We start from the raw sequence: 22855 nt of genomic DNA, 5'->3' as shown, positions 1-22855 counted from the left end.
GCTTAAGCAACTATGAACTTGAGAGCCAAGGTGGCTAAGATTTTAAGTTGGCTGTTCTCAGAAGGTGGCACTGAAAAGCTGTCCAAAGCTGCTTAAACCCTCCCGGAGAGGGCTATAGTCAGACACAAACCTTACACAGCATACAGATACATATGCGACACATTAAATAGTTCTCATACACCTGTAATTCTCAGTATTTTTGGCACAACCATGAGCTTTTCCCTCCTTCTTACATACTTTTCTTCCCTCCTTACATACTTTTTTCACCCATGTTATCCATAATCTCTCTCCATTTCTTCTCAGTGCTCTCATACACATCTCCTTTCCACCTGTTAACTTCTGTTTCATGAGCTTTCCATGGTTTCCTTGATTGCCCGTCACAAACCCCATGCCCACAGACCCACGTGCCTCAATACACCCCAACAGCAGTTCTCCAGTCCCAGCCCACCCGCCATGGTTGCCCCAGGGGTGTCCGAATTTCTGTTGAGCAGGCCAGCGGCATGTGAACTGCACTGCACTGCCCCTCTGTCCTTCCCTACCCTCCACTGAGGCCAGATGTGTATATATATACACATACATTTTTTTTTTTTTTACTATCCTATATATCATTTAAAAAGGACACCTCCTTCTATCTCACTGCTGCCATCGTTGCAAAACGCCACCCAGAACAGTGTTTACTCCTTTTAATGCTGTTAAACACTCTGCAGAGAAAATACTACAAGGAAAAAAAAAAGTATGCCAGTCATTCGCATCCTTTAAAGCAAGACCACAATGAAAACACACCGCTAAAAAGATGTGCAGGATAATTTACTGCTAATACCTACCACACAGAATAAGCAAATAAGAATACAAAGCGAACAACCTACATTACATACCTGAAATTAAAATTGAGCATTATTATAATTACATTAGTTATTCCCACTGAAAAAAATATTGATCTGTTCTTTCATGTAATTTTTCCTTTTCCTCTCAGATGCTAGGAGTCTGGCTTCCAACAGAACATCTGCGTGAACACCATCAGGTTTTTTTGGTTTTATTCTTTTAACTGCAAAACACCAAATTCCCTTCACCCCAAAGCAGACAAACCCACAAGCTCCAGGTTTCTTACCACTGCTAATGCCAGAGTTTGCAATGACTGTTGCCTCACTCCACTGATCTGCACTGGAGACCGAGTAAGAGCGCTGATGCATACCATCCGGACGACTGTTGAAGGAGACTAGACTGATCCCACTGGCCATCTGAGACACAGATGTGCTAGTAGTCACGTTCCCTAGACATAAATGGAAAACAAATCGTGTCAATAGAGAAGATAAAATTGATTTACATGAAGATGGATGGGTGCATCTTAACAGAGCAGAAAAAGAAAGTACTTAACCAACACAAAAACCAGCGCAGCCCTCCCTGAAACTCTGAAGACAACAGTCCAGCGACCAGCTTGGGGCACCACCGATCTCAGCAGCCCACTCAAAGCTCACCAGATACTTCTGACAAAAAAATAGCCTAAATTTTCCAGATTTCAGCTCATTCTGTTCATTCATCTACTGGAAAACACAAGCTTTGACAACCCTGCCAGCAGACGCACTTTGTATAGGTTCTCCACTGTTACAGGTATAACGCAAAAGACAGACTGAGCATGGAAAATTCTTCCCTGAAATTCACTGCTGACACTAGCAACCAAAACGAGAAAACCACTCAACCTGAGGAGCTTAAAACAATCTAACTCTAAATAAAATTTCAAATAATTATGTCCCCCAAGCCATGATACAGGGATGGCAAGCAAGTAACTACTACTGTTACAAGACCAAGCAAAAAACTTCTCCAGATTTTTTAATCTTAAAGCAGTATCGTGACACAAAAAGCACACCACAGAGGCTCCTGCCATAGAGTGTGAATGTAATTCCTGTGTCTTGGTCCACAGAAATGCACCTTTCACAATTCTGACAGCTTAATACACAAAAGGTGAGATACAAAGAAAAACAGTGTTAAAGAGTAAACACTAGACACAATTTTAGTATTTTCACAATCCATAAGGGCTAAGACTATAAAATGCTGGGCAGCATGGAGGAGTGTAACAGGGACAGTTTTCTTCCCGTAAAACACACGAAATGCGATTTTACTGAATCAAATTTAAGTCAAAATGAATGAAACTTTTCCAGAAATTGGGACTTCTGGTAGTCTTACTCAAAACTTGACATTGGCAAAATAAAGTCTGCGCTATAGTTTTTGTTTCTGACCACTTTTTACTCCATTCTTGGCACAGAACTTGCACATTATAAAAATACAAGTATTTTACAACGCTAGTTTCATTCTTCATGGCAGGATCTTCCTAAGGGCATCAGGCACTGCTGAATTTCAGAGACTGCTCTCAGAAGACACCCCACAGGTCTTATATGGTTTTAAGAATACTCTTTAAAAATATATGTAAAGAGAAAGAAACGGACACAATTTTATAAGATACTATAACACTTTGGATTTCCATTGCACCTTCTGCTGATGAGTTCAGAAAAATTAATGAATTAATTTTCAATGCTCCTGTGAGGTTGTTAATTATCTGCTATCATTTCCCCCATTTTTCAGAGGTTAAATGACCCAGGGCCACAAAGGAAGATTGTGGCAGACATGAAAATAAAACCCAGATCTCCTGACTCCCAGTTCTATCATTATGTCTTTTCCCAGAGCAGCCTTTGGGAAGACAGCAGAGCTTAGTGAACTACTTTGTGTTTATTAGAGTTGGCATAATTGTCCCTTTCTCTCCCTCCTTTTCCCAAGACTAAATCTCAACTCTAGCCCTTAACACAGATCCATCTCTTACAGTACCTGTCCGCATGAGTCCTGAATGTACTTCTCAGTCTCAGGAACTTCTGTTCAGCAATCTCTATTTTGTAGACGTGAAACACATACAGAGATACTAAAACAATTTGCTCAATTACACCAAGTCTAAGATGGATTTTGGAACTGTGTTGGGCAGTGCCACTTTAACCACTGGCACGTATTCCCTCTATAATCACCTTCCCCAGGCAACTCTTTTGTTCACAAGAACTCCATGATCAGAATGTCATCTGCCAAACTGTGGAAAAAATTCATGCTTCCAACTGGTCCCCTTCAGGACACTGTGCTCAACTCATCAACTGAAAGCAATTTGCTTAGGCTGGTGTTTTAGGACCTTCTGAAACAAAAAACACGTTGTCCAAAACAAGTTTACCAAAGAAACCAGGCCTACAGAAAGGGAAGCACAAAGCAGAGGTTCAAATTACAGCTCAGTATTTTAAAGTTGCAATAGAAAATGGAAATGCTAGCTGACATTCTGCATTTTGAGCTGGGCACACCCTGACTGGCATCTCAAACACTGTCCTCAGTCATGGGTCCCCCAGTTCAAGAGGCCAAGGAAACAAGAACAGATCCAGCGAAGAACTACCAAGATGGTCACAGTTCTAGTAATGCAAGGCCTACAAGTGCTGTAGGAGCTGGGCTGGTTAGCCTGGTGAGCAGGAGGTGAATGGCTGATCTAATAGCCACCTACTGCTACCAGAAAGAAACTTACAAAGATGAGGGAGCCAAATGCTAGGCAGTGGGAGATGACAGAAGGCAGTAGCAACACTGCAGCTTGGAAGTGCAAATGCAGCAGTGGAGCAGGCTGCAGAAAGAAGCTGGAGGATCTCTGTCCTTGCAGGTTTCCAAAGCTCAGCTACACAAAACCACAGCTGAACCCACCCAGCACTGGTAACAGCCCGGCTTCAGGCAGGAGGATGGCAGGGATGATGATCTCCAGAGCTCCTGTCAACCAATATTTCAGGGCTCTGTGAATGACTAAATTGTCTTTTCCTTTTTCTTCCATCTCAAGGCAAAACAAGACTGAGCTTTTCAAGCTCAGAAGCTATTCTGTTTTCCCATTTGATTCAAAATATTTTGAACAATTTGCACCTTGATACGTTTAAGCAGAAAAATGACTTCTATTCCTTTTCTCGATGCCTTGCGGTCCTCTGATGAAAACTTAAAACAAGAGATCCCTACAGATCCTTTATTTAATTATTTTTAAATGAGCTTACAGAAAAGTTACCAACTTTACTCTAGTCTTGTTTCTGAATTTGTTTATTAGCCTTTCACTTTGCAATTAACTCAACTGACTGAGTTGAGTTAATCGAATTTACAGGTGACAATTATGTGGCAGATTAATCCAAACTCTTTGCTTTATTTTTGCTGCGGCACCTTCAGAGTATTACTGGTAAATGGCTTTGGAAACAACTTATTTTTCACAAACAATTAGGTTTCCTATTGAGAAACACACACAAGCCTCCTCCTCCCATCAAGTGCCTGACAAATGGCATCTACCCTGCCAGACAGAAGAGCAAAGCGCACTTTTAGCCTGTAGCTATCTTTCATTCTGCGCCTAGTAAAACGGGGAGCTACATTTGATGAATTCCTGAAAGAGTATCTTTGTAACAAAGATCATGAGGGAGAAAACTGGGATGTGAAAGCTGAGATGGAGCATTTCCTAGGTATCATGGGAAAACGGAAAACAATTACTGGACATCTCTGCCTGACACATCACTGTTATTCTGTGCTGGGTGGCTGAATTGCAGAGACCAACAATGTTGGTATGTTGACAGCTTTTGTCCAGTTCACAAATTTTTGTTTTTAATCCAAGTGTCCAGTCGCTTTCTGACCATGATGCAAAACCAAAAGTTTAAAAGGACAGTTGGCATAACATTAAGACTTACACATCATCATGGCAGCACCAAGCGCTTTACTTTTGCCTTAATGCCATCTCCTGAAACTCTGCAGCTCAGGTTATGACATTCATCTGTTGAGAAACTACAAACCAAATGGGAATTCTTTTTTCACTTTGTGAAAGCTACGGACTGTTAGCAAGAAATAGCTGCCAAGTCCCATTGTTTATACCTTAGTGATCCATGATACAACCCAACTCAGCTCTTTCTGCTGCCACCATCTGATAACCCTGTTACCAGCTTGCCCCCTGCGATACCTTTATTCAAGGTTAAATTCCACTTTTTTGACACACTGTGAGACCTTTTCTCAACACGTCAGGCTATGCAAGTCAGGACCCACAGGCAGACATCAGAAGGGCTGATTTACACAATACACCTACAGCAGGTCCATTCCCTGCTCCACCAAAACGGGTTCAGCTCTAGCACAAACTTGTAGTTACAACCTTATTTAAAAATTGTAATTTCCCAATCTACTACTATTTTTTCCCATTTCTCAATCTGATTGCAGCATGCCCAAGACATGTATTCCACCGCAGCAGTATGCAGTAATGCATGCTGTTGCACCCAAACAAGGGTTACTGGAAGTTAACTGCTGCTCTTGTGCTCTTCCTGCATAAGGCTTTTACAAACAATCCTATGTTTTTTTCCTTCTGTACCAGGAAAACCCCAGTCCTCACCTCCACAAAGCAACTGTCCCTTGTTTTTGCTTCAAGATGAAGCTTCAACAGCAGAAATTGTCCCAGCCTTTTAGCAGACAAGTTAAAAACAGGAGAGCAACAATACTCACTGGAAGGTAAGCCCTGTAGGTATATGCAGCCTTCATGTTAAGCTCTTACCAGCGATGACAACGCATTCTGCATCTGTTGTCTTCCCCATCTGTACATGTATACACACACGTGCATATAATATTTACATCTACCTATACGTACACAGATGGATATAAATACATATCTCAACATTGCCATGAAACTCATGGTCAGCTACCTGGCCCACTCTGGAGCTCTGAAAGAGCGCCTCTTCAAATACATCATATATGCATCAGCTGGTTGCTTAAGTTGATTAGCAGGGGGCAGTTAAATTACTATGCTAATCCATGTATTCTCAGCACTGTTTCCTTGATATGGATATGTGTATATGCTTACTGGGAAGCCTTGATTAGTTCAAGCTTCAATGTGTCAAAGGCTCCAGATTCTTTCCAAAGAATAATTTTAGCTGTACTCACATCCCTAAAGTGTAGGAGCTGATTTGAAAAGGTACTTACCTCTACCATATGCTATTTTTCTTTAAACAATTTGCATTTCAAAGTGAATATGGCATTTATATTTGAATGAATATCAGTATGTTGCCAGAACTGGTCTCAAATGAGCAAAAAAAAGATGCTGGTCTCCTATTGAACAAAAATGTTTTCATCTACCAAAGAAGCATCAAAGGAAGAGTTCCTTTTTCTAGCTCTAGACAGCTTTATTAAAACTACCTTTTCTGATATTATAAAATACCCTGTTATGATCGCGCTTACAAAATGTTCAAACAATTAAGCTCTACGAAAACCACCCAAATTAAGATTCAAGGTAATTTTCAGTTTTGTTCAATGCTCAGCAGAAGAGCCTTCGAGAAAAGTCAGTGTGCTCATACAAAATTTTATTATTTTTTAATCCACCTACTCAGTGTAAATAGCCACAAACAGCAAGTCAAGACAATGGACTCAGCATAAGAAGAATTAAGCAGACAAATGCGTACGTGTGCACATACGTACAAATTCAGAGGCTGATGGAAACACACTGGGGGCAGAGCCTATTCTCATTTTCCTGTGCTGGGACTTTGGCTTTTCTCCTGCGAGACCCCCTCTGCAGCACCACACTCAGCTCCAGGCCCCAGCACCAGCAGGACGTGGGGCTGTGGGAGCGGGGCCAGAGGAGGCCACGAGGATGGCCAGAGGCTGGAGCACCTCTCCTACAGAGCCAGGCTGAGGGAGCTGGGGGGGTCAGCCTGGGGAGGAGAAGGCTCCAGGGAGGCCTTGTAGCGGCCTGCCTGTGCCTAGAGGAGGCTGCAGGAGAGCTGGGGAGGGACCCTTTATTAGGGAGTGTGGTAACAGGACAAAGGAAAATGTTAAGTGAAAGAGGGGAGAGTTAGATTAGACATAAGGAAGAATTTCTTCGCTGTGAGGGCAGTGAGGCTCTGTCCCAGGCTGCCCAAGGAGCTGTGGGTGCCCCATCCCTGGCAGTGCCCAAGGCCAGGCTGGATGGGGCCTGCTCTGCTTGAGGGGTCCATGCCCACGGCAGGGGTGTCACTGGGTGGGCTTTGACGTCCCTGCCAACCCAAACCATTCCCTGATTCTGTGATTCATACACAGTTGAACTACTGTTTCATATCTACAAAACAACGGACCATAACGGCAAAGTCAGATAATAATTAGAAACATCATGAAAATAACTAAGATTTATACAAATGCAGGACCATACCAGGTGTCAGGTACGAATTAATAAGTAAAACCCCAAAGATAAAATTTTGTAAAATACAGCACCTTTAATGAAAACATATAATAAACAAGGTTTATCGTAAACGCTATTTTATGTGTATTCATTCAGTAACCTGCCCAAGAAGAACAAAAGGTGATCTTGTAGGTCTCTTCCAATCTAGATGATTCTGTGAAAAAACATTCAGGGTTTTTGTCACAGAACGGCTCAGGTTGTAAGGGCCCTTAAAGCCCATCCCGTTCCAACCCCCTGCCATGGCAGGGACACCACCCACCAGATCAGGTTGGCCAAGGCCCCATCCAGCCTGGCCTTGAACACCTCCAGGGATGGGGCACCCACAGCTTCTCGGGGCAGCCTGGGACAGGGCCTCACCACCCTTACAGCAAAGCATTTCCTCCTAATGTCTGATCTAAATCTATCCTCTTTTAGTTTAAGACCATTCCCCCCCGTCATGTTGCTCTTGTAATAGAATAGCACAGTGGACAGCATTTTAGCAATTCCTCTTTTGCTGTATTTCAACTTAACAAAAATAATATAGTGAATCATAACTAGGCAGCACAGGTTATTTTAACGGACACATCACTTTAAGCCTTCACCAACTATGCCGCCCACTAATTACAAATGCAGAATGAATATAATTCACAACCGTACCATAAAAGGTGAGATAAAAGTGTCTTAAATACATGCAGGTGATCCCCGTTCATTGCTGCATACATATTTGTGATCTCCCACCAACTCCCAAACAGATCACTGAGTTGCAAGGAGCTTTGTTCAGAAATGCATCTAATGCCTTTGAATTTGAGATGAGCATACACTGCTAGAGTTGTGAAGCAGAACTATATTTTTCATGAAGCCACAGCATACGAGACCTGCAGGGAATGGCTGCACAGATGCAGAGAAAGACTGAATCAGATGAACCAGCCTATTGCTACGCTTTCACCATGGCCATGTTTTATTTGTGTTCTGCTCTTCGAGTTCACTATGAGTTTCTCTCCCAAAAAAGAAATAAACCTCTGAAGGCCAGAGGGCTCTGCTCACCAGCTGTTAGAACTAATGAAAAATACATTAGAGTTGTGGGTCAGGAAATCCTGACTCTTGATATCAGAGGGTTAATTGTTTCAAATCATGTTGGGTCAATTTATGTTGCAAGTATACTGCATATTCTTGAAATGCCCTCTAATTCAGTAAAAGCCACTGCAAGTAGATTAGATTGGCTGCTAGTTCCCTGCTAAAAAATCATATCCAATAGTGCTCCCTGAAGTTTCCTCAGGCATTAGGGTGCAGAAGAAAAAAGAAAGAGGCCATTTTGCTAGCTGCAAAAATATTAAAAGTATTCCCTACCCCTTTCTTCAATTCTGCGTTATGCTTATGAATTAATTCCCAGAACTACGCAGAAATCTTTCCAGTGGACAAAACTTTCATAAGTAGTAGCTTACGAAGAAGCAGTGCCACTCTTTGCCTTCACTGCTTTCTGCTTTCCAATAAGTACGAATGTTGGAACAACCACTGCTTTTGCTGAGGAAAATTTGGGAATGACTCCTTTGGGTCCCATCAGTTTGCCATCTCAGATCCCAGCACCCAGCTTTTAAATATGTATCCTCCTTTCTTTGCCAACTCTGGAGTTATGTCATGCCCAGCACTGAAATCTGGTTAAACCACTGTTTTCCTATCCCAACAGCACCTCCTTGTCCGATCAAGTCAAGTCAGCCAGCATTGAAGGGCAGGGAAGCAGCCAGGTGGCAGAGCACTCTCTGGTCGTGTTTTCAGGAAGAGCAAGAGAGGGACCAGGGCTACAAGGTTCAAACTTCCTTAATCTAGTTCTCGAGTGGGGTTATTAATGGGGAAAACCTACCGAAGTATTGCTATGGATTTGATCTGATTTTGATCTGACTGCCATGTGCAAACAGCACATCATTTTGGCCTTGGGCTTATCAGGGACCTAAAATAATTTGAGATTATTTGTATGGGGAATGAGAAAGAGTGAGACTACAGCATCTGTCCAAAACAGTCCTTGGTTTCAGCACTGAAACTCTTCTTCAATATGCCAATAATAATTTTCAATACTGTAGCAAATGATTTGCTTGTGGGTTTTACTCATTTTTAAGATTAAGTGTTTACATTCTGAACAAATTTCCCAAAGATAAGCAGCTATTAATAGAGGAAGACCTTCCATCTCACAGCCTGGCAGGGCAGCCTCTGAGAACTGGGCTTGATTAGTAGTGTACAAACCGAGAAGGGTCAATACTAATGAACAAACAAGGCAATGCCAAGAAACATCCTGGCGGTGAAGGAAATGGTGCTGGGAGTATAACGAGAAAAGCTATTATTCTCAGAGCGTGCCAAGCCAACACAGCAAGAGTAGAGGAAAATTAAGTCATCTGAGAAGACATCTCTTCTAAAAGAAAGTTAAACCCAAGATCTTCATGAAATGCTTCTGCTCAAGATGCCTGGCTATTCTTCTGGGATCAAAGTGCGCTTGTAGGTAAGTTTCCCTTTCCTGGCAGGCATAACTGTAATAAATAAGATATACATCACTTTCTAGGGTCCTACTAGAGGTTTCTTGCTTGGTAAAGCTTTAAGACCCAGAGGTGACCATTTAAAATTGATAAATGGTCTATTTTATATTGCTGGTATTTGAACTGCTGAATATATTGCTGAATCCCGTTAACAACTGCGAATTTAACTTTGCAACAATAACACCACGAAACCAGCTAATTCTGAGACATTATGCTGCTTGCATGTATAGGGAAGCACGTGTAGGGGCCTCAGGCAACTGACATAAAACACTTCCTAATGCCTTTGGCTGTCTGTGGAAGTTCATAATAACGAAAGGGGATGGGCAGCCTCACCTGCACACAGTATCTGTATCGAAACTGAGTATAACCAAACTAACTTCGGATGCTTTCCGCAAGCCTACAACGCCATCCTAAATCCTACGAGTTGTAACCAGGGCCTTGTCGAGATGGGGGGAAGACCGTAAGCATTCAAGTATCTTCCAGACTCTTCAGAAATTGGAACAAAGAAACTTTCTTTTCGAAAAAGAGACAATAGATATGTGATATCACTCTTCCTTTCCATATAGCTATTGCCACTGTAACAGCAGCTAAGTGAATGCATGTCTGCAGTGTGAGCAGTTTTGATAAACAGCCTCTGCGGGCCACACAACGGGGATAATGTATCCTTAAGTACTGCCAATGAGCTGCCATTCTGCACAGCCAATTACTTCTGTGCGTCTGTCACTCAAAGGAAAAATGACTGAGCCCATTAGATCAAACCTTTGTCACTGTTCCTAATGCACTCTTAGGCCTCATTAATCTGAGGGAGCAGCAACACAGCCGCCGGTGCCTCATTGCCTCCCCCACAACAGGCCCACGTGAATCTTCTCATCTCTCCCCCAAGTGCACCACGTTAATCAAGCTCTCCTTATTACCCCGGTCCCTGTCACGGCGGAGAGCGCTCTCTCTCTTAAATGCTCTCATTATGGCCCATCTTTAGAGCCGGCTGAGTGGAAAAAAAAAAAAAAGAGCCAGAGAGAAAGAGAAGAGGAAAAAGCAAGTCCGATCACATTAATATTCATGACAATAATTAGTATTCTAGGTCACTGAATATTCATGCTATTAGTTTGGTTTTTTATGGGTTTGCTGGATGTCCTGATTGCTGGAGTGTGGAGGAAAACAGCATGGTTGGGACTTTAGATGTCAACGGCAGTTCAATACTCAAAACACATTTGTGAATTTTTTTTCCCTTTTGGTAAATCAGCTTCAACCCTCCTGATGGCTTTAATATTTTAAAATCACTGGGGGAAAAAGAATGAGCAATTTCGCAAAGGTCTTAACATCCAACTGGTTAGTATTACAACGTGTAACCATCAAAACTCGGCAAGATTGCATCGGATGGACAAGACAGATCCGTGATTTTTATGCAGGATACGGAGCAACAGAGGCATAAAATCAACCAGAGTGAAACAGGCTCAGCATGATCAGCAACGCCTGCATCTTGTCTGGCATCTACAGGCATCCACAGGAAGGTTCACGACACATTTCTGCTGTTCAGCTAGCTCATCGTCAGGAGATGGACACCGTTCGCCCATGTAAGAAAGAAGGAATCCTAAGACAGCACGTCGTTTCCTTCCTTCTCTAACAAAACAACTTATAGTGCCCTGAAAATCCAAGCTAATTTGTTCTTTCCCAAGATTTAACCAATGCAGTGTTTTTATCGACTATTTCCTTCATTAGCACTAATATTTTTCCTGATAGGAGGGAACAGAGAGAACTGAAATTGCAAGTTTCTCTCTGCCTGGTTCTAGAAAGAGCAAATCTTGGCATGAACAAACTGGAAGAGATGACCTTGAGGGATCACCCTCTAGTGGGATGAAAGGGAAATCTCCAATGCACTTAAAAACCGGGCTTCTTTTTCCCTTCAAAATGTGCAAAGTGACAACTTCTCCTTTCATTCACTACAGCTGTATATCACTGAACTAACAGCAAACCCAACCAAATGGAAAATTGACTTGGGTGATTAATGACAAAAGTAAGCCACAAACTTGCGTTTGTGATCTGTGGTAGAATTGTAAAACTCATGCTCAAGTTAAAGCAAAGAAAACAATTCGTGTTAAGTCTTCTCGTGTACGACGTTAGACTACAAAATTAGTAGCAAAAATGCTAACCAGCAGTCTCTGGCCTCTTAAGACTTCAACCAGATAAATTCTGGCATTGTCAAACCAGAGATGAAACAGTGCTTCAGCACAAAACCTCAGTCACCTACAAGTAAGGAGTTAAGAGCAGATTCAAGACTTTTGGACCCAGTTCTGCATACATTTGCTAATACATCCAAGACCTACAGGCTTTGGAGCAATTGCTGGTGACAGCAATCTCTTTGCTTGACATATATTTTTACTAACCAGAACCTAATTAATAGCTTGATCATAACAGCTAAATTCTCACAGTAACCTCCAATCAATCAATAAAGAAATAACAATCTATGAAAAGACAGACCCACAGCTGTACATCATGCTTCCCCTCCTGCATGTGGCATGCCACATATCTGAGGGTATTGGCTCTCTCTGGACTCAGCATCTACGATTCAGGTGCCACAGAAAACGGATACCCAACATGATAGTTAGGACTGCAGATAAGATAGGCTTAAAAGAAAAAAAAATGCTGTGTTTAAAGAACAGAACTATTAGACATATTAGAATCCAAAGACACTAGATCAGAAGTCATACACTGAAGGTATACCAGTCTAATTTAGAAATCAATTCTCTACCTTCTTAAAAGAAAAATCTGGAAGGCAGTCCATTACAATTCAGCCTGATTCCAAGCACTTCAGTGTAAAATAAGGTTATTTAATGACCACTGCATTGATTTGATAGATTATCACAATTAATAACAAATAGAAAACGCACATTTGTAAAAATGTGAAGATGGTGTTCTTTGAACATGTCCGAAATGTCACATATCGTTAGCAGATAACAACCTTTAACATACTTAATGATGGCTATGGAGCTAACACATTTTAGGAGGCTTCAAATACTCTACATCCACTATCATAAGTAAATTTAATAGCACCAAATTATTTAAATGAACTGTTAATCAGGAACAATTTATCCCTACACCATATGCTATTTTTAGATGTGAACTTTCTACATCAGCAGCTCCTGCTGTAGCCCGGGCTTGGGGTTGTTTGTAGAGGTGCACTATGTGTACGTGGGGAGGCTGTGGTGGCGGGGGCTGCAGGGAGGCCTCCGTGCCCCATGTGAGAGCTGAGCCAGCTCCAGCCTGCGAGGTTGATGCAGAAGGAGGGCAGGAGAGAGGCCCTGGTGGAGCAGGCTGTCCCCCTGCCGCCCACGGGTCCCATGGCAGGGCAGGTCTCCACACCGCAGCCCGTGGAGAGGAGCCCAGGCGCAGTGGTTGGACATGGCCACGTGGGGAAGGCCAGGGACACATGTGGAAGGCCAGGGAAGGTCGGCGTCCTGTGGGAGGGACCCCAGGCCAGAGCAGGGCAAGGCAGTGAGCACCAAGAAGCGGTGGAGCCGCAGCTCCCATCCATCGCCCCCGGCCCTGCGCTGCTGGCTGGGGGCAGCAGGTGGAGGAGGGCAGCTGGGGAAGGCGGCTCTGGGCATTCGCTGCCTGGCTCTGTCCGTGACGGGAGCTAGCAAAGAGTCTGCCCGTCCGTGCCTTAATCCTCGAGCCCTCTCTGTCATATTTTCTACCCCGGGTCCTTTGAGGAGGGAGAGTGAGAGAGCAGTGTGGTGGTGCTGAGCTACCCACTGGTGTGGAATCACCACAGGAGAAGAAATAAATGACTCCTGGAAGAGATTACGGGATTAAGTTCACCTTCAGGTCGCCGGGTCAAAACTAACCTAAAGTGGGAGTACCGAAATCCAGACCTGGCCCTGCTCCAAAGCTAGCAAGAACCGAGTCCACTTCTAAAAGGTGTGGAGAATTGTCCAGAGGCTGATTCACTGGGGTGCTGGCTCTTAACAGTATTCCCATAAACTACCAACTGTTAGATGAACTTGGAACTGAGCAAATCCACAAGTTATCCTCTTCTGAAGTACTTCCAGATTAGGCACATCAACAATATGATGTCCAATACCATGCAAATTTAAATTTAAATTTACATTATTTAAGTGACTTAAGCAACAGTAAACATCTTTGATTTAAAAGTAACAACTTCAGGATTGCATATTAAACGGAACAAGCTTCCATTTCCCCTGACTCACAGATCCCTCCCAAGCTAGCAGACAAGTACGAGCACCTTTCATAAAGCCCTAGTATGAAACCTGTGATTTAAAACCTTTACATAACAAAAGCAAGACAGCCCCATCCTGGCCTAGGAGAATCAGACACAATCTCAGCTGTTAGAGGATAAACCCCAAACTATACTTCCACAGAAAACAAGAAAGCCCAGAGACCAGGTTTTACTTTTAAAGTGTCATGGCAAAACTTATAGAGAGAGAAAATGAACCTGCCGCCACGTAAGCCCTTTGGCTTTGCAAGAGGGGAAGCAGCCTTACTTTCCACTAATTTGTTTTCTTACAGAGAATATAACCTTTCCCCACTCATTTTAGTTCCAGATTGGTTACTGCCCTACCACATACACACTAAGGAAATGTTTTTTCCAGCTCTTGTGCCAGTGTGGAAGCCTAGCAGTAAACAATCATGTTATTTTCCTTCATATATTCTCAGATTGGTCTTTATTTTTCTTATGTCTCTGAAATGGAAACTTGCGAGAAGGATTGGAACTTGGCTTTTGTTGTCGAGATGATTATTTCCCCGAGATCTGCTTCCAGATGTTTGGGATGTAAACACACTTGCAGATCAGGATAGCTGTCACAGAGATGGTTATTATATGTCTGTGTTTACCAAACAGTCTTTAAAACCAGAGAAACAATCTTGTTCAGAGAAGTGCCCCAAAGCAACGTGAAATTCAGTGTGCTGGGAATGACATGCTTTTAGATTTTTTCTTTTGCATGTGACATCTGCATTAACAGATCTAACATAAAACTTTCTCTTACTACTTGAATATTTCAACTCATATTACCCAATAACTGGGTATATCCCTCCTGAATTCATGACAATCTCTCTAATTAGCTTAATTCCTTCTCCTATTCTTCCTGTACGACTACATACAGTAGTCAGGCCTGAGATTCAATAGCACAGTATTTAAAATGCAGACTAATTTTACTGATTATTTTTCGACAAAGTTGAAACCTCCTCTCCCCTACCCAGCGTTTAATATGTAGAAGTCAACAAGGATAATGACCAATAAACTCTAAGTACAGTACAAAGGGTCTGTAAAGATTTGCAAACTGACTCTTCTGGTCTGAATGTTTGACTGGAAGTAACTTCAACCCTTTCTAAGAACATACTAAATGGAAAACATGCAATTTCATCAAAGAGATCCTTTTAGTGGTATTGGGCTTATCACTGTGTATACCCAAAGAACTTGAACTTGATTTCCAGGAGCAATCTCAGACATTTTAATTGAGTACTGGTATTCTTGTAATACCATAACTTTTTCACTAAACTGTACACAATTATATAACAGCAGAAGGAAAATTAGCCTGTTCCTGATCACATTGAACAGCTAAATGAAATACCGTCCTCAGTTCTAAGCATGGAAAATACTACTCTCCTCCACATATCAAATATGCAGTGGCAAAACTACAGAAATACAAAACATGACTGTTTTGGGAATGACCTAAAATGTGAAGCAGGGAGAATGTAGGGTATTTGCATGCCTACAAATAAAAATAGCAAGTGTTGATTTTTTTTGGTGCTTGGTCCAAACCTGCTCTGTACAGAGCAGATCTGCGTACATAAACTTGTCAACGGAAAAACAGTAACAGACAATTTCAGTCCGAGATCAATTTTAAAACATCACTCAAAATGAAGACAACATTGTGCCCATATTAACAACTGAGAAAACGCTCTGAGACAGCGTGACAGACAGAACAAGGGATAATTTGCAAATATCTTTAGCTGCATGACAGACGACTGCAGAGATACCCAGGCTCCTCCTGGTACTGTGGGAGCTGAGCAGTGAATACCTACAGGTGTCCCACTGATCAGAAGCTGTGACCCCTCTGCACAAAAACCACTGCCAATACACTTGAGCACATGAAAGTTGAGACTACCAAGCCAGGCACAGCTTGTGACAATGTATTTTTACAATACTAACACTCCCCATATATTTTAAAATCGCTGTCTGCAATGCAGCTCTCTTCAATCTTACCTGAATGTGAGAGTATTGGGAATGACATACAGACCAATACATAGCTGAGCTGCTGCCAGGTGTTTCCCAGATCTAGTCTGCTGTAATGTCTTTTTTTTTTTTTTAAACTAGTAATCACTGCTTGGATCAATCAGCAGTTGATTGATTTCAGTAGGCTTGGAAAACATTACGCGGCTTTCTTAATAAAGCTCCTCTCTCTTGTTGCTGATGATTACTCTGCCCAGAAATGCAACAACCAGACCGACCTCAAATCTGGCCTTTAGTTAGAGTAAGGAAGATTCAATCAAAGAAGCTCATGCAGAAGAAACAAATTTTATGTAAAAAAAATAACAAACTTTGGGGGTGATTCAGCAAAAAACTCCTTTTGAGAAGAAAAATCCTGAAAGAAGAGATATCATGGCTGATAATGAATGAATGTACCTGCCTGACTTTTAGAAGCAATGACTATGTGGAAAAATACTGCAGCAGGGCTGAAACTACTGCACCATGCGTGCCACTGAACTTCTGAAATGCAACTGCACAGATGTGCACATCTGAACTGACCCCTCTCTCTCACTAAGACCTTAGCCAACACCCTCTGCACCCAAAGTGGGCACAAGACAGCAGGTAGCAAGGTACGAGCATGCTGACTGCTGCCACATAGAACACCGAGCTGTTTAGTCCCACCTACCTTTACCTGCTCCCCCCAGTAAGTTATAAAGATGCTCCTAGTTATGCTTCCCACCAGCTATAGGGGTAATATAAATAATACATCACTGTATGCTTTATCCATGGGAAGAGAGCCATGCAAAGATAAGCAGGTCAAGATCTTGCTTAAGGTTAAAGAAAGATCAGTGTAGTTTCACAGCTGCATGAGAGGGGAAATGAAGGCATTCAAGTGGGTAATGATAAAGAAATCAGGTTCACCTTTTCTTGGATACACTCTTTTCTATGTTAGGAAAGCATTAATTAGTTTAAAACTTTAATTGTAGTAGATCTTCTGAGCTGTGGTAGCCAGACATCAACAGAAATGTCTTCTGGTATTTGTAAAAAACATGACAAAGAAACCTAGAGAAGACAGAAGACATAACTATCCCCAACATGTTATTTGAAAAACTGCCTAAAAGCAGAGCTGTTTTCTAGCATTTGCACTTTCTAGCATAATTCACTTTTTCCTTTCAAAGCAATTGCTGTGTGACAAAACCTCAAGCTAGCCACAATACTTACACAGTGGCTAACACTACCACCAGATACAGATGCCTACTGTATATTTTCACATACAGATAGCAATGCATATACAGAAACCCCTGAAATAAAAGGAATATTGCCAGTTTCATTGAAGCCACGTACAAGCTGCTTCCCTCTTACCCGCAAATCTAAGTATAGGCCAAAATATCTCAGTTCCATGTTATAAACCTACAAGTATGCATCACCACGTTTTCTACAGCTTAATTCTCTGGAACAATCAAATGACTTTCGCCTGTTTCAGAGTGTTCGGATGTCTTAAAAGCACACATGCCTTTCTGTTGATATACTGACTCACTCCAGCACTTTTCTTCCCTAAATAATGGGATATGTTGAAAAACACCCCCCATTCCCAGTCATCTAAATTAAAAAGCAAAATGGAAAAAACAAACCGACCATGAATAATTTTCTCTTATGAACTCTTCCAGTGACAATGCCAGCTCCATGCCTCTTGAAGCACAGGTTACAACTTGAAAAAGGCTCTGATGAAATCATGGCTTCAGACCTATCAGGTCCCCAGCCAAACTAATACAACATGCCGTACAAGAACTGTTTATCTGCAGGGACGTCTGCTCTGTGGCACCACTGTAAAGCTGCAAGGCTTTATTTTTTATTTTTATTTAAACATTCATCTCAAAGAGCAGCATCTGAAGCTGGAAGGAAAATCCTTCTTCCTCTTCCCCTAACACAGGGTCATTTGCATCGTGAAAAAGCAGAGGAATACGTTTTGACTTGAAACATAAGATAACCATTATCACCCAACCGAAGACACTCGAACAGCAGGTCACCGAGTTCCTTCCTGCGGCTGCTCATCCTACCTGTGCAGTGTGTACTGCGCATGGACAGAAGTGTGCTTGCGTGGTTTTGTCAGCCTGTGCTGGAGATGTCTACGTCACCCATAAACGGAAAAGCCACTCGGTGCTTTATGGATGCCATCCCAAACATGCTGACAGAACTTCTATATCGACACTATACCATTATGTGCTTTGTATAAGCTGCGCGTTTTACAAGATAAATTGTCTTAAACGCTTTTCCTTAATGCAATTTTTAAAATCCATTTAGCTGTACAGCCAAGTACTTCACTGAACAATAAAACTCTTTGTTTAGAGCTCACAAGGAGCTATAAACCGCTTCCATAAACAAAATAAAATAGCTGCTTTCTGCAGAAGAATCTTGCTGCTGGAAAGTCCAAAACTATGCATCCTTCTAAAGGTGGAAACAAGCAGTGTGGATGTCATCAGGAAGCCACAAATAGCTCTTTAAAATGACAACTGTTTTTCCAAAGTATTAGACTTAAGTCAGTAGAAAGGCAGCATCAATTATTCACAAATATTAACTTCTGTGAATTATGTACGTTTTCAGCAAGTATAAGGTAATAAATTTAAAACATGGATGTTGAAGGTTACTCAGAAATTCAGAATCTCTTGTGGAGGCCAGATCAGTAATCAGAGAGGGTTTAAAAGTTGCCTATCAGTGGTTAGTTGGATTTACAAATTAGTAACAGAAATAATTCCCATCCTAGTGGTACATGACAACTGCTTACATACATTTGGAAAAGCAGTCCTTCCCTTGTTTGCCAAGCATTAAATTGTCTTACCTGAATTTGGCGAGATGTGTAAACTGCTCATGTCCTTGGAGAGGCCATTTGTTTTGGGACTGGAAATGGGTGCACAAGCTGACGTAGCTCGGGGTGGCCTCTTTCCAGGAACTTTCACAGTGGTTCTCAGTAAGTCGATTTCTTTCCCATGAACATTCTGCATATAGTCCTGATAAGAGGAAAAAGAAACAACAATATCAAACAGGTAGTTCTGTAAGCAACAGATCTAATGACACAGTTTCATAAGACTTTTTTTCATAAGACTTCATTGTCCTACATCTGCCATCATCCATCATGTTTTCCCCTTCCTTCCATTTTCTAGGTAATACAGTCCACATTTTTAACAACAGATACTCCACGAAGTCTTGAGCTCTACTACATCCTCCACCAACAGCTAGGTGGGTAAGGTAAGAGGTAACTCACGCCGTGGCTGCTTCTGAGCCACGTGTACAAATTCAGCAGCTGGCAGGTCCCAAACAGAACAACAAGACGAGGCTGACTGTCTCTCACGAGCATGTTTTACTTGCAGCTCCTCTCTACTTCAGTGTTTTACGTACTTATCTGTTTCTCTATAAAATGTGGCTGAAATTGGTTGACAGGCACAAAAGTTACAAAAGGGCACTACTAAGGGTTCTGAAATTACAACACTGTTGCTTTAGAATGTGATCCTTCCTCCAAAAAAAAAATCACAGCAGGGAGAAAATTATGCAAATCATGTCTGATTAGAGTAAACACGCTAAAAGCTGGAAGCCAGAAGTGGAAAAGGCTTTTCCTAATTCTTGTTTGGAAAGCACACAAAGGGGAAATAAGCAAATACCATCACTTGTGGAAAGACAATGGCCAACTGACTGGAGCCAAGCCACTGTTTTCTGAGAAATTCGGGAGGAATTGAGCTGTGCAGTTCTATAAACTGTAAAAAGCTGCTGGAAGAACAGCCTCGTAATTTTGCTTTCCAGCTTCAATGGCATATTCTAAATTGCCTGTGGGCTTCTTGAGATGAAAACAGAAAAGCAAATGAGCATGGGTGTCTTTATCAGAGGACAAATGACAGTTCATTAAGGTGAGACAGCCTCTGAATCTGCAATCCTGGGGTACATAAGAAGAGATACTTCCAGTAGAGATGGTGAATGCTAAAGCTGTTAACAAGTTTTCATATCCTGGTACACACGATTATGGTTACTCACATTCCAGACAATGTAAGTGAAACTGGAACAAATATGAGGACAATCACAAAAAGAGACTGTATGTTATGAAAAGAAATGCAGGACAGGTCATGCAATATAGCAAAATGAAAGGCAAACGTTGTATGTCTGAGGATATACACTACAAGAAAAAAAGCACTTTGTACCAAAGACTGGAAAAAGAAATTGGCATAACTGAGTTAAGCTGGAAACCACGGGAATGTTAGTCTTGAACAATCTTCTGTGGGGAGAAACTGGGGAAAAAAGTTCTAGCTCCTTTTCAAGTAAGACTCGATCAATTTACAGAAGACTGGGTAAAACTTGTGCAAGCAAAGACATGTTGACGATGACATTTCTTCCAGTTTTCCAAGCGTCCAGGACAAAATTTAATCAAACAACAAGGTATTACACAAAAGACTACAAATATTCATTAGGCTGATTCCAAACCTGCAGCATATGGGCCTCTGTGTACCACTAAAGCATCAATATTACAAGTAAATCTACCTGAATGGACTAAAAGCTCACTCCAAATCTAAACCACTCCTGGCACAATACAGGGAACAATCAACTTCCTCATAAAAACCCTTCCACCTCTGACTGTGTACAACACAAATTATATATTCTGCTCAAAACACAAAAGTATACTACTTGACTAACATTCATTTTTTCATAGCTAAGATTAATCTGTGATAAAAACAAAACCAGAGCTGGTTTTGGTGGTTTTTTTTCTTTTTTTTTTTTTCTTTTTCTTTTTTTTTCCTCCCTCCTCCTGCTGCTTGGGAATTATTAACAGTAAAGAAGGGATGTCTGAACAGTTCCCTGGCTGAGAAAGCAGACAGAGCTCTGCTTCCAAAAGAAACAAAGGCAATCCATTAATAAAAACTCACTTCACTGGCTGCTAGATAGAAACAAATGAAACAGTTTCATCTATAAATTATCAAGTTGGCATAACTTTCTTGTTCAGTGTCAGTTCTTCCCAAATTAAAATACAATAACCAGAACATAACTGAGCATTTATTGCTTATGGGCTGTAAAACGAGGCTTAATCAGATAGTGACTAAACCTCAGCATGTACTCCTTTTAATAGACACTTTTTATTTAACATACAACAACCAGTGTATTCCATTTAGATTTCATAATGAAGTCTTTATTCCAAATGCGTCAGATGAATAGAGTGCACATTTTTCCTGCTACCTTGCCAACTTGTGCGATGTGACAGGACATTATTAAAGCACTTTTAATTGAGAGTAAAACAGGCTTAGGTGAGCTATAAACAATTCAAGAGAGTAAGTCAATGTTGGCAAACAGGAAATAAATGCACTGTAGCCATACCATTATTATATCAAAGTGCCCGAACAGAACAGATGCCACATTGGTATTAATGTCAGTTTAAATATTTATAGGGATATATCAAATGTAAACAATAAAGACTCTTTCATTGTGTGCAAGATGCATAGTGGTAATCTCCGCGTTCCCCTGAGAAGCAGGGGAGGGAAGCACCAAGTTTCCAGTCAGCAGATCATGCAGCCTTGCACATGCTCCTTCAGATCTGCACTCGGGAAATAAAAGTTAAAACTACAAATAATGTGGCGGCTTCAGAAGTGCAATGTATGGTTTGATCAGATTAGAACAGATGAGGGTCTTGCTGTCATCTGGAATATGCTGTGTTAAAGAGAAGACAGCAAGCCTGATTTTGATATGCAAATGTTACAGATATAACTCCCCTAGATGTTAGTTGTAGAAAATGCTGATCCGAGAAAAAAGGGGAAAAAACCCTTTAACAAGGCATGAGGGTAATTCAAAGCCAAGTACTTTTAAACAGCACTTAACAAGTCCCTAGAGCCTACTCAACAGCGGGCCACCCCAGAAGTGCCATCTTCTGCCCCTCAACAGCTTGAAAAAGTAGTAATTGCAAATCCATTTGCATTTTTCTTCTCAAGTTGTCCATGTTCATCATTCAGCAACGCAAGAAAAAAAAAAAACAAGCAGCAAAGCTAAGGGAACCCTCCCCAAACGTGTCGATAACAGGATAACCAAGCGCCTGAGTCCCCCGCACCCCTGCTCTTGCACCTTCGCCATCGCTTGTTTTTTACATTTCGCTCCTAATTATGTTGCATCTATTGCCATACACTTAATTAGCTGCATTAATGTGATTTCTTTTCACATAGTCAAGCAATTAAGAGCTATGATTGAGTTTCATTCAATTAGCCTCAACAAACATGCTAATTGATGTCCCAGATGCAAATGAGGTGCAATGAGAGAAACCTGCTAGCAATTGAGAGTTGTGTCGGAGAGACCCACGGCTCTCAGCTCACCAGCAGAAGCACAGCTTAACATGGCTGCCTCCTCCTGCGGAGGGGGGAGCCGAGCCATCGGTGCCTCCATGTCCCCCTCGGTGTCCCACCTGCACCCCTACAGAACAACGGGCAGCGCTGCATCCCGACGGGGCCGGCTCCAGGTCTCACGGCAGCGCAGTAAGGGGAAAAGCACATAGTGTTTTCCTGCAGCTTGGTAGGCTCTACGGACACTGAAAACCACAGTTTCTTTATCTGAGGACTGTGAAAGGTCTCCATCTAATCTGCGAGCCTGTGAAATACTACACAGGTAATGGCCCACAGTTATCAGTAACTGGCAACTTAATCTTAGTCAGCTGTGGGGCAATGCTGCTGCTTCCAGTTAAGGCCAGAACGCATCAATCAATCAATAATCCCTAAAAATACCCTTGCTATATTGATTCTCATTGCTTTTCATCCTGAGGTTACTGTTAGTGGTTTGCTCAAATATAGGGCTGCCGAGGTGTTAATTTGACTACTCAAGGCCATTGACCATTATCCATAGGACTAAATAAACTGTTAAAATACCAGCGAAAGTCATAAAAACTACATTGACTGAAGATGACACAAAATATTATTT

The 22855-nt window shown here is 41.8% G+C and overlaps 1 protein-coding gene across 11 annotated transcripts in view; it reads right to left on the bottom strand.

The window, feature by feature from the left end:
- Positions 1–22855, bottom strand: part of AGAP1 (ArfGAP with GTPase domain, ankyrin repeat and PH domain 1) — a 375831-nt gene that overhangs the window by 117269 nt on the left and 235707 nt on the right. For 9 of the 11 annotated variants that reach the window (XM_083841487.1, XM_083841488.1, XM_083841479.1 and 6 more), the window contains 2 exons: positions 18762–18930; positions 1109–1270 (listed from right to left, as the gene is read on the bottom strand). In XM_083841487.1, the coding sequence (XP_083697613.1) occupies positions 1109–1270; positions 18762–18930 (331 nt within the window). The remainder of the gene's footprint in view (positions 1–1108; positions 1271–18761; positions 18931–22855) is intronic. The other 2 variants (XM_083841480.1, XM_083841485.1) reach the window with 1 other exon arrangement.

Source organism: Anser anser, assembly GCF_964211835.1.
Source record: "Anser anser genome assembly, chromosome: 6".
Classification (NCBI taxonomy): domain Eukaryota; kingdom Metazoa; phylum Chordata; class Aves; order Anseriformes; family Anatidae; genus Anser; species Anser anser.
This window is presented reverse-complemented; position numbering and strand designations above follow the sequence as displayed.